Below are 12423 nucleotides of genomic sequence, written 5' to 3'. Positions count from 1 at the left end.
CGCCCTCTGCCCCGCGTACACTGCGAAATTTGTATAAGATGAACTACAAATCCCAGCATGCCATTACAGTAGCTCCCTCCCCCCCCCCGCCCCCCACGGGGCCAAGTAAGCTTTTGGGAAGCCGCGAATTGTCAGCGAGAAGTGGATCGTTGTAGTCCGCCTGAGTGGTTGAGGAAGATGTGTAATTCTCAGCGAAGGAATGACCGTGGTAAAAAGATTTCACTAAGGCCGTAAAGGATTTAGTGGCAAGAGAATTTAAGTCCTCACAAGCAGAAAGAAGTCGGGCGTGCGTTTGAAGGCCGATCTTCCGGGATTTGTGCCTTGCACTTTCCTTCCAGACCCGGTGAAACTTCAGCCTGGGTAGGCAGAGGTCAGGAGTGCCCCCCAAGATGGAAGTGAATCCCCCCAAACAGGAGCACCTGCTGGCGCTAAAAGGTAAACTGTTGCTAACCTGAGACTCTTGACTCTGTTGTTTGCCTGTCTGTACCCTCACTGTGTGAAGGAACCCCGGGCACTCGCCTTCCTGCTCCTCCTGGAATGAAATGCGAACCTGAGAGCTCTGAGGGCTCTGCTTCCTCAGCCACCACATTTTATCCGCAGAAGCTCACGCCTCGGCCCTGCCGCAGAGATCTCTGTGAACCAGCATAAATTTCAGCTGGCATTTGATTTTTTTTTTTTCAAAAATTACTCCTTTATCTGTCCATGTCGCAGGGATGAAGTTACCAGGTTTTAGGTTATCTGTAGATAGTGTGGCACGATAATACCAAGGATTTGAAATAAGTGGAACTACACCTAATACTTCTTAGATTTGTTGAAATATATTACAAATTAATTCACACTGTAGTGTCGTGTTTGTGGGAAACTTGTCTAGAATATCTTAACTTTAACTGTCTATACGCAGAAGTTTTGAATACGTTTTAATGATTTAATTTGACCAGAAAAAAAAAAAAAAAGGCTAAGAGGTCAGATTTTCCTTGAATTTGCTTATCGATATACCTTTCATTTAAAAACATTTTCAGCCTTTTTTTTTTTTTACGTTTGCTACTGCCACAATGCACTTTCTTGCTTTGGGGATGTGAAGTTATAAAGTTAACAGTGCCTCCGACTGATAGGGAGAAATGCTTACAAGACATTTGAACTAGATTGAATTGCACTTAACCTTCTTCAAGGCATCCCTTTCAATACACTTCACATTCCTCCCCCATTCTCTGTGAACTCCATACACATCTTACATTCCAGAAGCTCACCAGTTCCATTCCTAACATACAATCATGTTTTGATGTCTGCAGTTAATATGTCTGTCTCTGAATGTGGGACTAAAAAGGTTTGCAACATTTATCAATAAAACAATGAGACCTGTAGGCTTCCACAAGATCTAGACTAAAATAGATTATATGTGTTTGAAAGGAACTTACTATATATTCATTATCTCGATCTTACATCTAGTGTGTGGGCTAGATATAACTTATCTTTTAAGGTCTAGCAACTTTTCCAAGATAACATATCTAGCAAGAGATCAAGGCAATAATTCAAAAATCATCTTTCTAAGATATTGTTGCCTCCTAGAAAATGAAACAGCTCTTTCATGGATCGTTATGATTTCTATATGAACTTAAAACACTTATGAGTTGCTAAGTGTGATTTCACACAACTTAGAAGCTACCAGAAATTTCAGTGGTAGGGAGTTCTGTTTGTTATTATTCTTCATTTGTAGAAACACAAGATACTTAGTGAATTGACCTTAAACTCTCAGAATAGCTGAGAATGACCTAGTGTCCCTGGTCCCCTCGCCTCCACCTTCCAGATGCTCAGATCACAGATGTGCATCATTATACCCAGTTTATGGTATGCTGGGATTTGAACCCAGGGCTTTGTGCATGCTAGGCAAGCACTCTACGGACTGAGCTACGTCCTTAACTTCCTTTTGTTTTTTTCTTGAAATGAAACTAAATTTTACATAAAAAGAGCTCTCAAAATTTCACTTGTTTCTTAAGTATATCACTGAATATGTTCAGACAACAATAAAAGAATTCTTGGTGTCCTACCTTACACTGAAAAAGTGTAAAGAAAAAAAAAACTCATTAATTCCTCATCCTTGATTGTAAGCCAGAAAAGGTCAAGAAGTGATCATTATCAATTATTTAAAGAATATGTCATCACATATTAAATCTATACTAAAACTTAGTGAATCTTAGGGGAAATATGGTTATTTTAAGGCTATAAAAGGATTTATTATACACTTACTTCTTAATTCTTAAGAATCAGACTGTAGTTTTGTTGTGGCATCACAACAGAAATCAGGGTCATAGTTATTGTAGCAGTGTAAGAATATAAATTAGTTCCCTCATGTTTGGGGAGTAAAAGATTTTGTGTGTGTGTGTGTGTGTGTGTGTGTGTGTGTGTTAGGATATAGAAGAGCCTCTATTATACTTAGCCTTGGACTGGTTAGGAACCACAACTTATAGATCAGATCCTGTTTGGCTCCATTCTTGAGGCCTCGTGTGCTGGAACTTCTGGTCACTGCTTGAATTTGGGACATCATGAGAACTTCTGTGTTGTGTTCTTACTCTACATTGGTGTCCAGGGAACTAACATCTTAAAGCTAATTAAAACCATCTTTATGTGCTCGCTTTGGCAGCACATGTACTAAAATTGGAACAATACAGAGAAGATTAGCATGGCCTCTGCGCATGGATGACACACAAATTTGTAAAGCATTCCATATTTAAAAAACAAACAAACAAAAAACATCTTTATATAGAGAAGACTTTGTCATATCCCCATTTTCTATCTGGGATTAATATGTAAAGTTAATCCATTTTCATATTTTTTGAGATTTACTACTGAGAAAGATGTATAGTAATGAAATATTTTACCAATGAAATATTTATTAATAGAATTCATAAAAATTTAAAGTATACACACATTAATTTTATCCCAAATATATATTTTTTAAGCTAGTAAATTTGAGCAGAGCAAGGTGGTGTCCATCTTTAATTCCAGCAGAGGGGAAGCAGAAGCAGGAGGGTCCTGGTCTCCATGATGAGTCAGGACGGGCAGAGTTTCATGGCGAAACCCTATCTCAAACAAATCAAACAAAACAAAATAAGAAACCTAAGAATTTCATTTTTCTGAATTTTAAAATCACAGTTTTTTAAAACTTTTTTAGAAGACAACTTCTATTTATATGGATATTTTGCCTACATGTTTGTCTGTACAATGTATTTATGTATGTATACCGTGTGTCTCTGTGTGTGTTTCCCATTGAAGCCGGAAGAGACTGTCAGGTGGAGCTGGTGTAATAGATGGTCATGAACCATCTTGTGGGTAAGGGAATTGAACTAGAGTCCTCTGGAAGTGTTCTTAACCACTGAGCCATCTCTCCAGCCCCCACTCCCCCGATTTTTTTTTTTTTTTGAAATATTATGTGATGTGATAAGAATTACCAAATATTTGTTTCTTTTATGGTTTTAGGACTATGAATACCAAACATTTTAATGATAATATTTCAAAATCCTATATATCCCCTTAGTTAAACGTGTTGGCTATCAGCATTTTCAGCCTAGTTGTAATCTTCATTCCAACCTCATTCAGATACCTTATTGTCTAAGAAAGTTTTCAAGTGTGGGGTTATAGTCCCATCTGCCATAGCACTTAGTAACAGAACCATATGCAGAATGGATTCTGATTTCTCCTCCCTGCCCATCCATATGCAGGCTGTCCCTACCAAATCTTATTGTTTGCAATGTTTCTACTTTAGGTCCTGTTTCTTCTGATTTGACAAGAAAGACAATTTTGTAATAATAAATTACATTCTAGCTCTGAAGAAGAATTCAGCTGAGAAATTTTATCTTCATTAAGAGTTAATGGATAACTACAGAATGACCACTGAAGTAATATTACATTATCGACCATATGAAAACGATCCCAAACAGCTGGCAAAAATTGCAGAAAATGTAATTCAAGACTTTCCTACTCACCCACTATCAAAATTTATTCCTTGGTTTCCACATGATGAGTCCAAACTTCCACTCAAGCCTGAAAGATTACCACCAGTAATTTCTGAAGAGGCTGCTGAGAATGTGAAGCAGTACTTAACCGTTTCAGAACCTAGTGTTAAATCCCAGAGCTATGATTGCACAGTAGATCTTTTGGAGTTTCAACCTAGTTCAAAAATGCAGTACTTAATCCAGTCACACACACTGAAGGAGCAGACTAATTCAGCAAATTTGGATAAAAGTTCAGGAAAAGAAAAACAGCACAAGAAGAGATGCTGGAGTGTTTCACTTGCCAGCAAACATTGTCCAGAAAAGATTTTTCCTTTGTCTAGAAAATTGCAAGCTAGTTTAAAGACACTACATTTGCACTCCTTTCATAGAGCAAGGTGGACTTTAGAATACAGTGTTTGCAACAACCAGACTCTGGAAGATATTTGGACAAAACTCAATCGCCTTATCAGGCACAATGAACTTCCTTCTTGCAATGCTACAATCCAGAGACAGTTAGGCCAAATATGGGTGTTCTGTGATATTAAGTACTGTGAATATGTAGGAAATCTCCTTAAAGAAAGATTATCTCTTATTGGGAAAATTAATTTATTTGTACATAAATATGGTGTTATTTTTAGTATGTAATAAATTTTGATTATCAGAAAAAATATTCTGAATGAAATATGGACTGAAATTGTGAAATGAATAAATTTTATTGATCATTACATTTTTAATGACTTAGATTTTGATACTTTTTTTATAGTATGAAGAAATACTTATATAATATGTGTAAAGTTTGTGTTCAGTATATACATATCACATAATTCCATGGCTTGTCAATCAAGTCAGGAACATTCCAGATTATGTTTATTTGCGTTCTTTTAAGTGAACTCTGATGAATTATTGTTTGTACTAAAATTGAAAGTAAGTGTTCTAATCTTTATCCCAATGATTTGAGTTTAAATGGTTTTATTTTAATGAATCCTTAAAAATCCTTATTCACCTAAATACAATATGAACTGTGTGTAAAATTAAAAGTCTTATCACAGTATGTCTGATTTTGTATTTTTCATGATTTATTACAAGGTTGCCAATCAAGAGTTAAAAGTTTGGAAATCATATCACTTTTGTGATAGTTTTGTTATTTTAAAAGGATTATAGCAACTCAAAAAAATAAGTTACAATGAGATTATAAGCAGTTTTTAAATCCAAGAATTAAAAGAGGCTTCTTTGTTTTCATATGTGAAAAATTTGAAGTTTTCTGATGTATTCCACATGAATTGCTGCATCTCCAAATTCTCTGAGAAACAATGAAAGTAAAAACAGGAATTGGCAGCAGTGATAGTGTTCTCCTTTAATCCCAGCACTTGAGAAGCAGAGGCAGGCAGATCTTTGAGAGTTCAAGGCCAGCCTGGTGTACAGAGTATGTACCAAGACAGCCAGGGCTGCACAGAGATCGCCATCTCAAAAAAAAAAAAAAAAAAAAAAACAGAAAAAGGGTGAAATTAAAGATTTTTTTGCTTCAAATAGTATAGTGATTCTTTTCTTTTTGGTTTTTGGANCTCACTTTGTAGACCAGGCTGGCCTCGAACTCAGAAATCCGCCTGCCTCTGCCTCCCGAGTGCTGGGATTAAAGGCCTGTGCCACCAGGCCCGGCTAGTGATTCTAAAGAAAAAGTTCATTTCCCATTTACCTAGACAATACTTAAGGCGTTATCAAGACCTAACAACTTCGAACCCCCTGTTATTTCCTAATAGTCTTTTATTTTTAATTACATGTATGTATTGTTTGTTTGCATGTGAACACACATGCCATCATGCATATTTGGAGGTCAGAGAAGAGCCTGAAGGATTTGGTTGGTTATTTCTTCCCACCTGTAGGTCCCAGGAATTGAACTGAGGTCATTGTGTGCTTTTATCCACTGGACTCCTTGTCTAGCCCCTCTAAAGCCTTTTAAGATGTCAGATCTTTGAACCTAGTGCTACATGTAGATCCCTGGGGCTGGGTGACTCTTGCTATTAGCTGCTATCGTTAACCTCCCTTCCCTTTCAAGATCCCACTGTTTAATCACACATAGAGCGTGCTAGGGAAACAAAAATAAGTGTGGAAAAATAAATCAGCGAAAGCCTTTGGAAAAATACAGCCAGCACGTACTCTCTAGGAAAAGGGCAGACAGGAGGTATAGAGAGAAAGCTAAGATACAGAGTCATCCAAATGATAAGCTTTGGTTGGTTGGTTTGTTTGAACTTTGACCTGGTCTTAGACAAATCCAACTTCATTGCCCAACCTAACAAATAATAGGTATGGGTTTTGTGGGTTTTGGATCTTTTGAACCAATAACTTACTTTACCATTCAAGCATAGATATAAAATTACTACCTAATAACTAGTACTTAGTTTTCATTTCTCTGTCAATGTTTCTTGTGTATGCACATACAGAGGCCAGCTCAGGCACCTTAGACATCAACTACCTTGGTTTTTGTTTTGTTTGATTTGCTTTTATGGAGACAGAGTCTCTTTGACCTGAAGCTTGTCATTTAGGCTGGGTAAGCTGGCCAGCAAACCCCAAGGATCCAGATGTCACTACCACACCCAGCTGTTCTTACATGGTTTCTGATATCTAACTCAAGTCCTCATGCTGGTACACAAGCTCTTTACCAAATGACCCATCTCCCAGCCCACTGGCAGAGTTCCTTAAATCTTGCTTTTGTAGGTAGTTTGCTCTTTTATACCTAACGCCTTCAGTTCTTGAGATCCATTAATTCATTATAGGATATAGATGGTTGTAACTATGACTTTGATACTGGTACATTTGATTTTGTCATCTAGAAAAGTACATTGAAACCCTAGTTTGTTTAAAAGCTCGAGGAGAGCCAGTCATGGCATAGGCCTTTAATCTCACCACTGGGGAGGCAGAGTTAGGTGGATCTCTGAGTTCCAGGACAGCCTGGGCTGCTAGTGAGACATACCTCAAGCACTAAAGGAATGAGCGCGAAGGGTAGTGACTTGTGATTACAATATTAGCACTTGAAAGACTGAGGCAGGAGAGGCAAAGTTAGTTCAAGGCTAGCCTGAGCTTCTTGGCACATTCTAGGTCATCTAGGGCTGTGATGTGAGACCTTGTCCCAAAACTTCAAACAAGAACAATAAAGTTGGAAGAATGAGCTGTTTATATAATTCTGCTTGCCCAGTACGTGTCTCACAGATTTGCACTTAGGCAGGACATACAGCTGTGCACATGCCTGTAATCCCATGCTCAGCCAAGACTGGGCGATAGAGGATGTGAGCCCATCTAGGCCTCATAAAACAATCTCTAGAATCAAATCTTTAAAAAGCAAAAGAACAACAAAAATGGGTTTTGAACTTTAGCTATTTACATTTAAAAGTACCTTTGTGTACCTCTCTCAGGGTAGCTATCTTCATGTTATATTTAATAATTTTAACTTTTTTTTTCTCTACTTAAAAGTAAGAATGGAGGGGTTGGAGAGATGTCTCAACCATTAAGAGCACTGACTGCTCTTCTAGAGGTCCTGAGTTCAATTCCCAGCAACCACATGGTGGCTCACAACCATCTGTAATGGGATCCGATGCCCTATTCTGGTGTATCTGAAGACAGTGACAGTGTACTTATATAAATAAAATAAGTAAAATCTTAAAAATATGTATTTTTTTAAAAAGTAAGAATGGAGACTGCAGAGGTTGTTCAGAGGTTAAGCACACTTATATATTGCTCTTGCATAGGAACCAGATTCTGTTCTAGGGGCTCACAGGCTTCCAAACTCCTGTTCCAGATGACCTCATGCCCTCTTCTGACCAGGAACTCACATGGTACACATATACACATCCAGGCAAAACACTCATACCAAAAAAATCTTAAAAACAAAACAAACAAAAAAAAAAACATAAGACTGAGGTTGGAGACACCAATACTGTATCTTGAGCTGGTTAACACTGGAATAGAGTCCTGCTTGAATTCCCTGGGATATTTTTAATAAGACATTTCACCCTTGTGATCCCAAGTTTATAATCAACTGTTTGGGGGATATGCTTTAAGCAGTATGAAGTCACCCTGGTTCTAGCTTAGGTTCTGCCATTGACGTATTTTATTACATATAATCTTTAATGTGCAAAATTACCTTCAACAGACATTCTTGTATGTGTAATATAGATAATATTTATAATGTTAGTACTCATCTTTCTCAGCCTTGTATGTGTAATGGAGATAATATGTATACTGTTAGCACTTATATTTAGTATTAAAATGCATTGTATTAGCATGAACTTGATGAATACTGTGCACTTGACTTGAATATTAACCCTAAACAATTTGAACAATTTGTCTCTCTTCATTGACAGTGATGCGATTGACTAAACCTACTTTGTTCACCAATATTCCTGTAACGTGTGAAGAGAAGGACTTACCTGGTATGTATAGAAAGGGTGAAACTTGAGCTAGCCACACTATCTTGGAAGATGCTTGCCTTTGCCTGTCTTACACTTACCGCTTGATGAATCCTGTGTTGCCTGTATTTAGATTATATGAAGGTGGTTGTCTGAAAGATTGGGCTCCTTTATAATCTGCAATTCAAGATGATATCTTTTAATAACAAGAGAACTTTTAGTTTAAGATACATTCGTATTTCTATCACTGTCACAGTGTTCCCTGAGTCCCCAAATATGTGTTAGTATTCTGTTTAGAATTATTGGTGTTTCTACAGTGTATTTATGTTTTATGACCCTCAAAAATGAAGTATTCTGTGAAATCAGTTTTTTTTCTTTTGGGGGGGGGCTTGTTTGTTTGTTTGCTATTTTGTTTTTTGGAACAAGGCCTCACTATACATATCCTAAGGTGTCTTGAATTCTTGGTCCACCTGTCTCAACCTGGCAATACTGTGATTACAGGCATTCACCCTGTAGCCAGAATTTTCTGACATGAATTCTGTTATACTACAGATAAGAAAGGACATTTTACATTATAATGTATGTTGAATTTTAATATTATAACTCAAGAATGAGTGTAAATATTATATCTCAGTTTTTGTTTTTGACACAGAGATTCATATATCCCAGACTGGCCTGGAACTCATCATTTAGACTGATCCTAAATTGCAAAACCTCCTGTCTCTCACTAATAAGTTCTAGGATTTCAGGCTTGCATCACTACACTCAGTTGTAGTGGAAAAGTTAGAAATTAAAATTGTATTTTTGTTGAGATTAAAAAGAAATCTGACACCCTCCTCACCCCACTGCCCATGGTGCTAGGGGGTCAATCCAGGACTTTACTGTTTTGGCTTAGAGACAAAAAGACCACTCAGCCCAGCCAAATCTGAACCGAGAAGATGTAATAAGCCAGCTGCTGACCGCCTGGAGAGAAGCGTTCTCATGGAGCATCCTCAAGTCCATATTATAAGGGGCTTTTAAAGGCAAAAAACACCTAAAAAAACAGTATCATATTTGACAATTGCAAGAGGAACTAAAGCAAGCAAGCAGTTTAACAGAAGCCAAAACACAAAGTTAGTTGGAACAGTTCAACCCTGAGTTTCCAGAACAGGCTTGGGGGGGTCACTTTCCCATGGGACTTTTCACAGAAGGTGTAGAAAAGGGAAGATTAATTTCAGGTTAAATCAAAGATGGCGTCAGGTAAGACAAGGTAGAACAAACTGCCCAATCACATTATGAATACCAGGCAAGTGCTCTCCCACTGAGCTGCTGCCCTCTGCCTCCTATTTCTTTACATAAGGAAAACTTGATTTAAAGGTAGGTGTTAAGAGTTTTGTTTTTCTCTTCCTGCAGGTGATCTTTTTAACCAGTTAATGAAAGATGATCCTTCAACTGTAAATGGTGCAGAGATTTTAATGTTGGGAGAAATGTTGACTTTACCCCAAAATTTTGGGTAAGAATGATAGATTTACATAAAATGTTTTGCAGTCCCTGAAAACTGTTATGTCATGTTTTTATACAGAGTGGAAAAGTACTGCTTGTGCAGTAAATAGTAAAAAGATATACATATTGCCCTTCTTCTTCTTCTTCTTCTTCTTCTTCTTCTTCTTCTTCTTCTTCTTCTTCTTCTTCTTCTTCTTCTTCTCCTCTTTCTCCTCCTCCTCCTCCTTTTTTTTTTTTTTTTTTTTTAAGAAAAGCAATGTAGAACAGAGTCAGTAATGGTTCTAATATGATGATAGCATGTGAACTTTGTTCTTTGGGTTGTGGCTAAAGATGTGAGTTTTGTATATGCTAGGCATGTGTTCTATCACAGCACTATCAACACGTCCCCCAGGCCTAGGTCTTATATGGGCAGTGACTCTGTGTATCTTTAGTTACACTAATCAACGTGTATGTCATTTTCAGAACGGTTCTTAGTGGGCCTCATTCACACCCGTTTCTTTATAGAAGATATCAGACTTGCTAGCTAGTCAAAAACTCCTAAGTGTTTTTATTTCTTTTCTTATCCTATATTATCAATGAATTAAAACAGAAAATTTGAGCCAAAAAAAGAAAGGAACTTTTCAGGTTTGATACGGTATTTTTGTTTTGTTTTTCTAGGCTTGCAGGGTGTGATCATAAACCAGTGTCTTTCAAACTTGGAAATGTGTGGATGTAAAACTATTAAAATTATATAGAATAAGGGGCTACAAAGATGGCTCAGCCATTAACAGCACAGGCTGTTCTTCCAGAGGACCTAGGTTTGATTTCCAACAGCCACATGGCTGTTCACAACTGCCTGTACCTCCAATTCCAGTTAATCTGAGTCTTTCTTTAGGTTTCCACAGGCACTGCATGCATATGGACCACAGACGTAGTTACAGGGGAAACACACATACACATAAAAGTTAATACAGAAAGTTAATACAATATTTAAAAAGCTATGTAGTGTAAAGCCAGTAATCATTTTCTTAGGAAAATAATGACTAAGTTCTCCAAGGTGAATGAACTTGGAACTTCTAGATTTATAGCATAAGTTATTTAAAAAATGAAAATGGCATTTTATAGCATATTCAGATACAGATCTTCTGACGGTGCAGCTCTGATTACAGTGACCATAGTTTCCAGGATGGCCAGAAACTTGGGTAGCAGTTGATAGCTGTATTATATTGTCTGTAATTACACTCTCACTTTGAAGTGCAGTAGGTAATGAATCAGCAGCCTAAGGAAGATGAAGGATGCTGAAGAAATACTTCCTTGACCCTAAAAAAAAAAAAAGTACCCTAAAAGAAAGATTTCTCTGACCCTTCAGTAAACTTTCTTCCACCTGAAGTTCTTCCTTGAAAGCTTACTTGATTTTCTTAAGGACTGAATGAGTTCCTGCTTAAAATGCTATTTTATTTCATAGGAATATATTTTTGGGAGAGACCTTTTCCAGTTATATCAGTGTTCATAATGACAGCAATCAAGTTGTAAAAGACATATTGGTGAAGGTAAGCAACACTGTTATTTGCAAAGCATTTTATTTGGATAAAAAGTTTTATTTCTGTTGAGCCTTGGCAACCTCATTAAAATGCATGGCTAATACTAGGATTTTATTTTAAGATTTATTTATTTATTATATGTAAGTACACTGTAGCTGTCTTTCAGATACACCAGAAGAGGGTGCCAGATCTCATTATAGATGGTTGTGAACCACCGTGTGGTTGCTGGGATTTGAACTCAGAACCTCTGGAAGAACAGTCAGTGCTCTTAACCACTGAGCCATCTCTCCTGCTCTCGCTCAGGCCCTGCTCGCTCCGGCCCCTAAAACTAGAATTTTTAAATGTCACTAACTAACAAACACTGATGATTAGCTAATAGACCCAGACTTAGGAAATTCACAGAAACATTTTCCTTCTCAAGGTTTCTGTTAGCTTAGATCAGAAAATACCTATTGGTCTAAATAATGCTTGTAGAGTTTGTATGACTAACATTACAGTACTTGAGAGGCCTAGGAAACTTGCCAAAAGTCACTCTCCAGCTGCAGGCAGGTTCGGTAGAGAAGAGGAAGACAAGAGGGTCTTAGAAGATGAGCAGGACTCAGGAAAAGTATAGGGCAGAGGAAAACAAACTCTTGTGTTCCAGGTCTGGTGGGAAAGATGTTTACTGTGGTGTCTTGAAAGCCAGGCTAAGATTTTAGCAAAAAATAAAAAAACTTTTTCAAACAGTAGGGTATGGGCTTTTACTAGAAGTAGTCAGTCAGCTTGTGTTAGAAATGCTGGCAATACCACCGTGTAGAATACTTCATAGGAAATGGACCAGTTGGAAGACTCTTGAAGAAGTTGAGAAAATGAAAAGCTAGAATTTGCAAGTCCCTTCACAACTTGAAGTGTTTTCAAGAGCGAAAGAGCTTAGATAAATAAAAATGTTCTATGTGGATGAATGGGTAGAGAAATGTGGTTTATATATACAATCGAGTTCTGTTCAGCTGTAAAGAAAAGAGATTTCTATCATCTGCAAGAGAATGAGTGGAA

The 12423-nt window shown here is 37.3% G+C and overlaps 2 protein-coding genes and 1 non-coding gene across 6 annotated transcripts in view; all 3 read left to right on the top strand.

Moving 5' to 3' along the window:
* The first annotated feature begins 96 nt into the window (after window positions 1-96).
* Window positions 97-12423, top strand: part of Trappc13 (trafficking protein particle complex 13) — a 33948-nt gene continuing 21621 nt past the window's right edge. For all 4 annotated transcript variants that reach the window (XM_021208330.2, XM_021208329.2, XM_021208328.2 and 1 more), the window contains exons 1-4: window positions 97-435; window positions 8345-8413; window positions 9782-9881; window positions 11316-11400. In XM_021208330.2, coding sequence (XP_021063989.1) covers window positions 390-435; window positions 8345-8413; window positions 9782-9881; window positions 11316-11400 — 300 coding nt within the window. In that variant the 5' untranslated portion in view covers window positions 97-389. The remainder of the gene's footprint in view (window positions 436-8344; window positions 8414-9781; window positions 9882-11315; window positions 11401-12423) is intronic.
* On the top strand, window positions 2623-2729 carry LOC115065035. The gene has a single exon (XR_003844837.1). It is a non-coding gene; the product is annotated as a U6 spliceosomal RNA (small nuclear RNA).
* On the top strand, window positions 3636-4634 carry LOC115064995 (shieldin complex subunit 3). The gene has a single exon (XM_029543923.1). The coding sequence runs from the start codon at window positions 3867-3869 to the stop codon at window positions 4632-4634; it is 768 nt and encodes a 255-aa protein (XP_029399783.1). The 5' UTR covers window positions 3636-3866.

Source organism: Mus pahari, chromosome 11 (assembly GCF_900095145.1).
Source record: "Mus pahari chromosome 11, PAHARI_EIJ_v1.1, whole genome shotgun sequence".
Taxonomy (NCBI): Eukaryota; Metazoa; Chordata; class Mammalia; order Rodentia; family Muridae; genus Mus; species Mus pahari.
The sequence above is the reverse complement of the archived record's forward strand: the minus strand, read 5'-3'. Positions and strand labels throughout refer to the sequence as shown.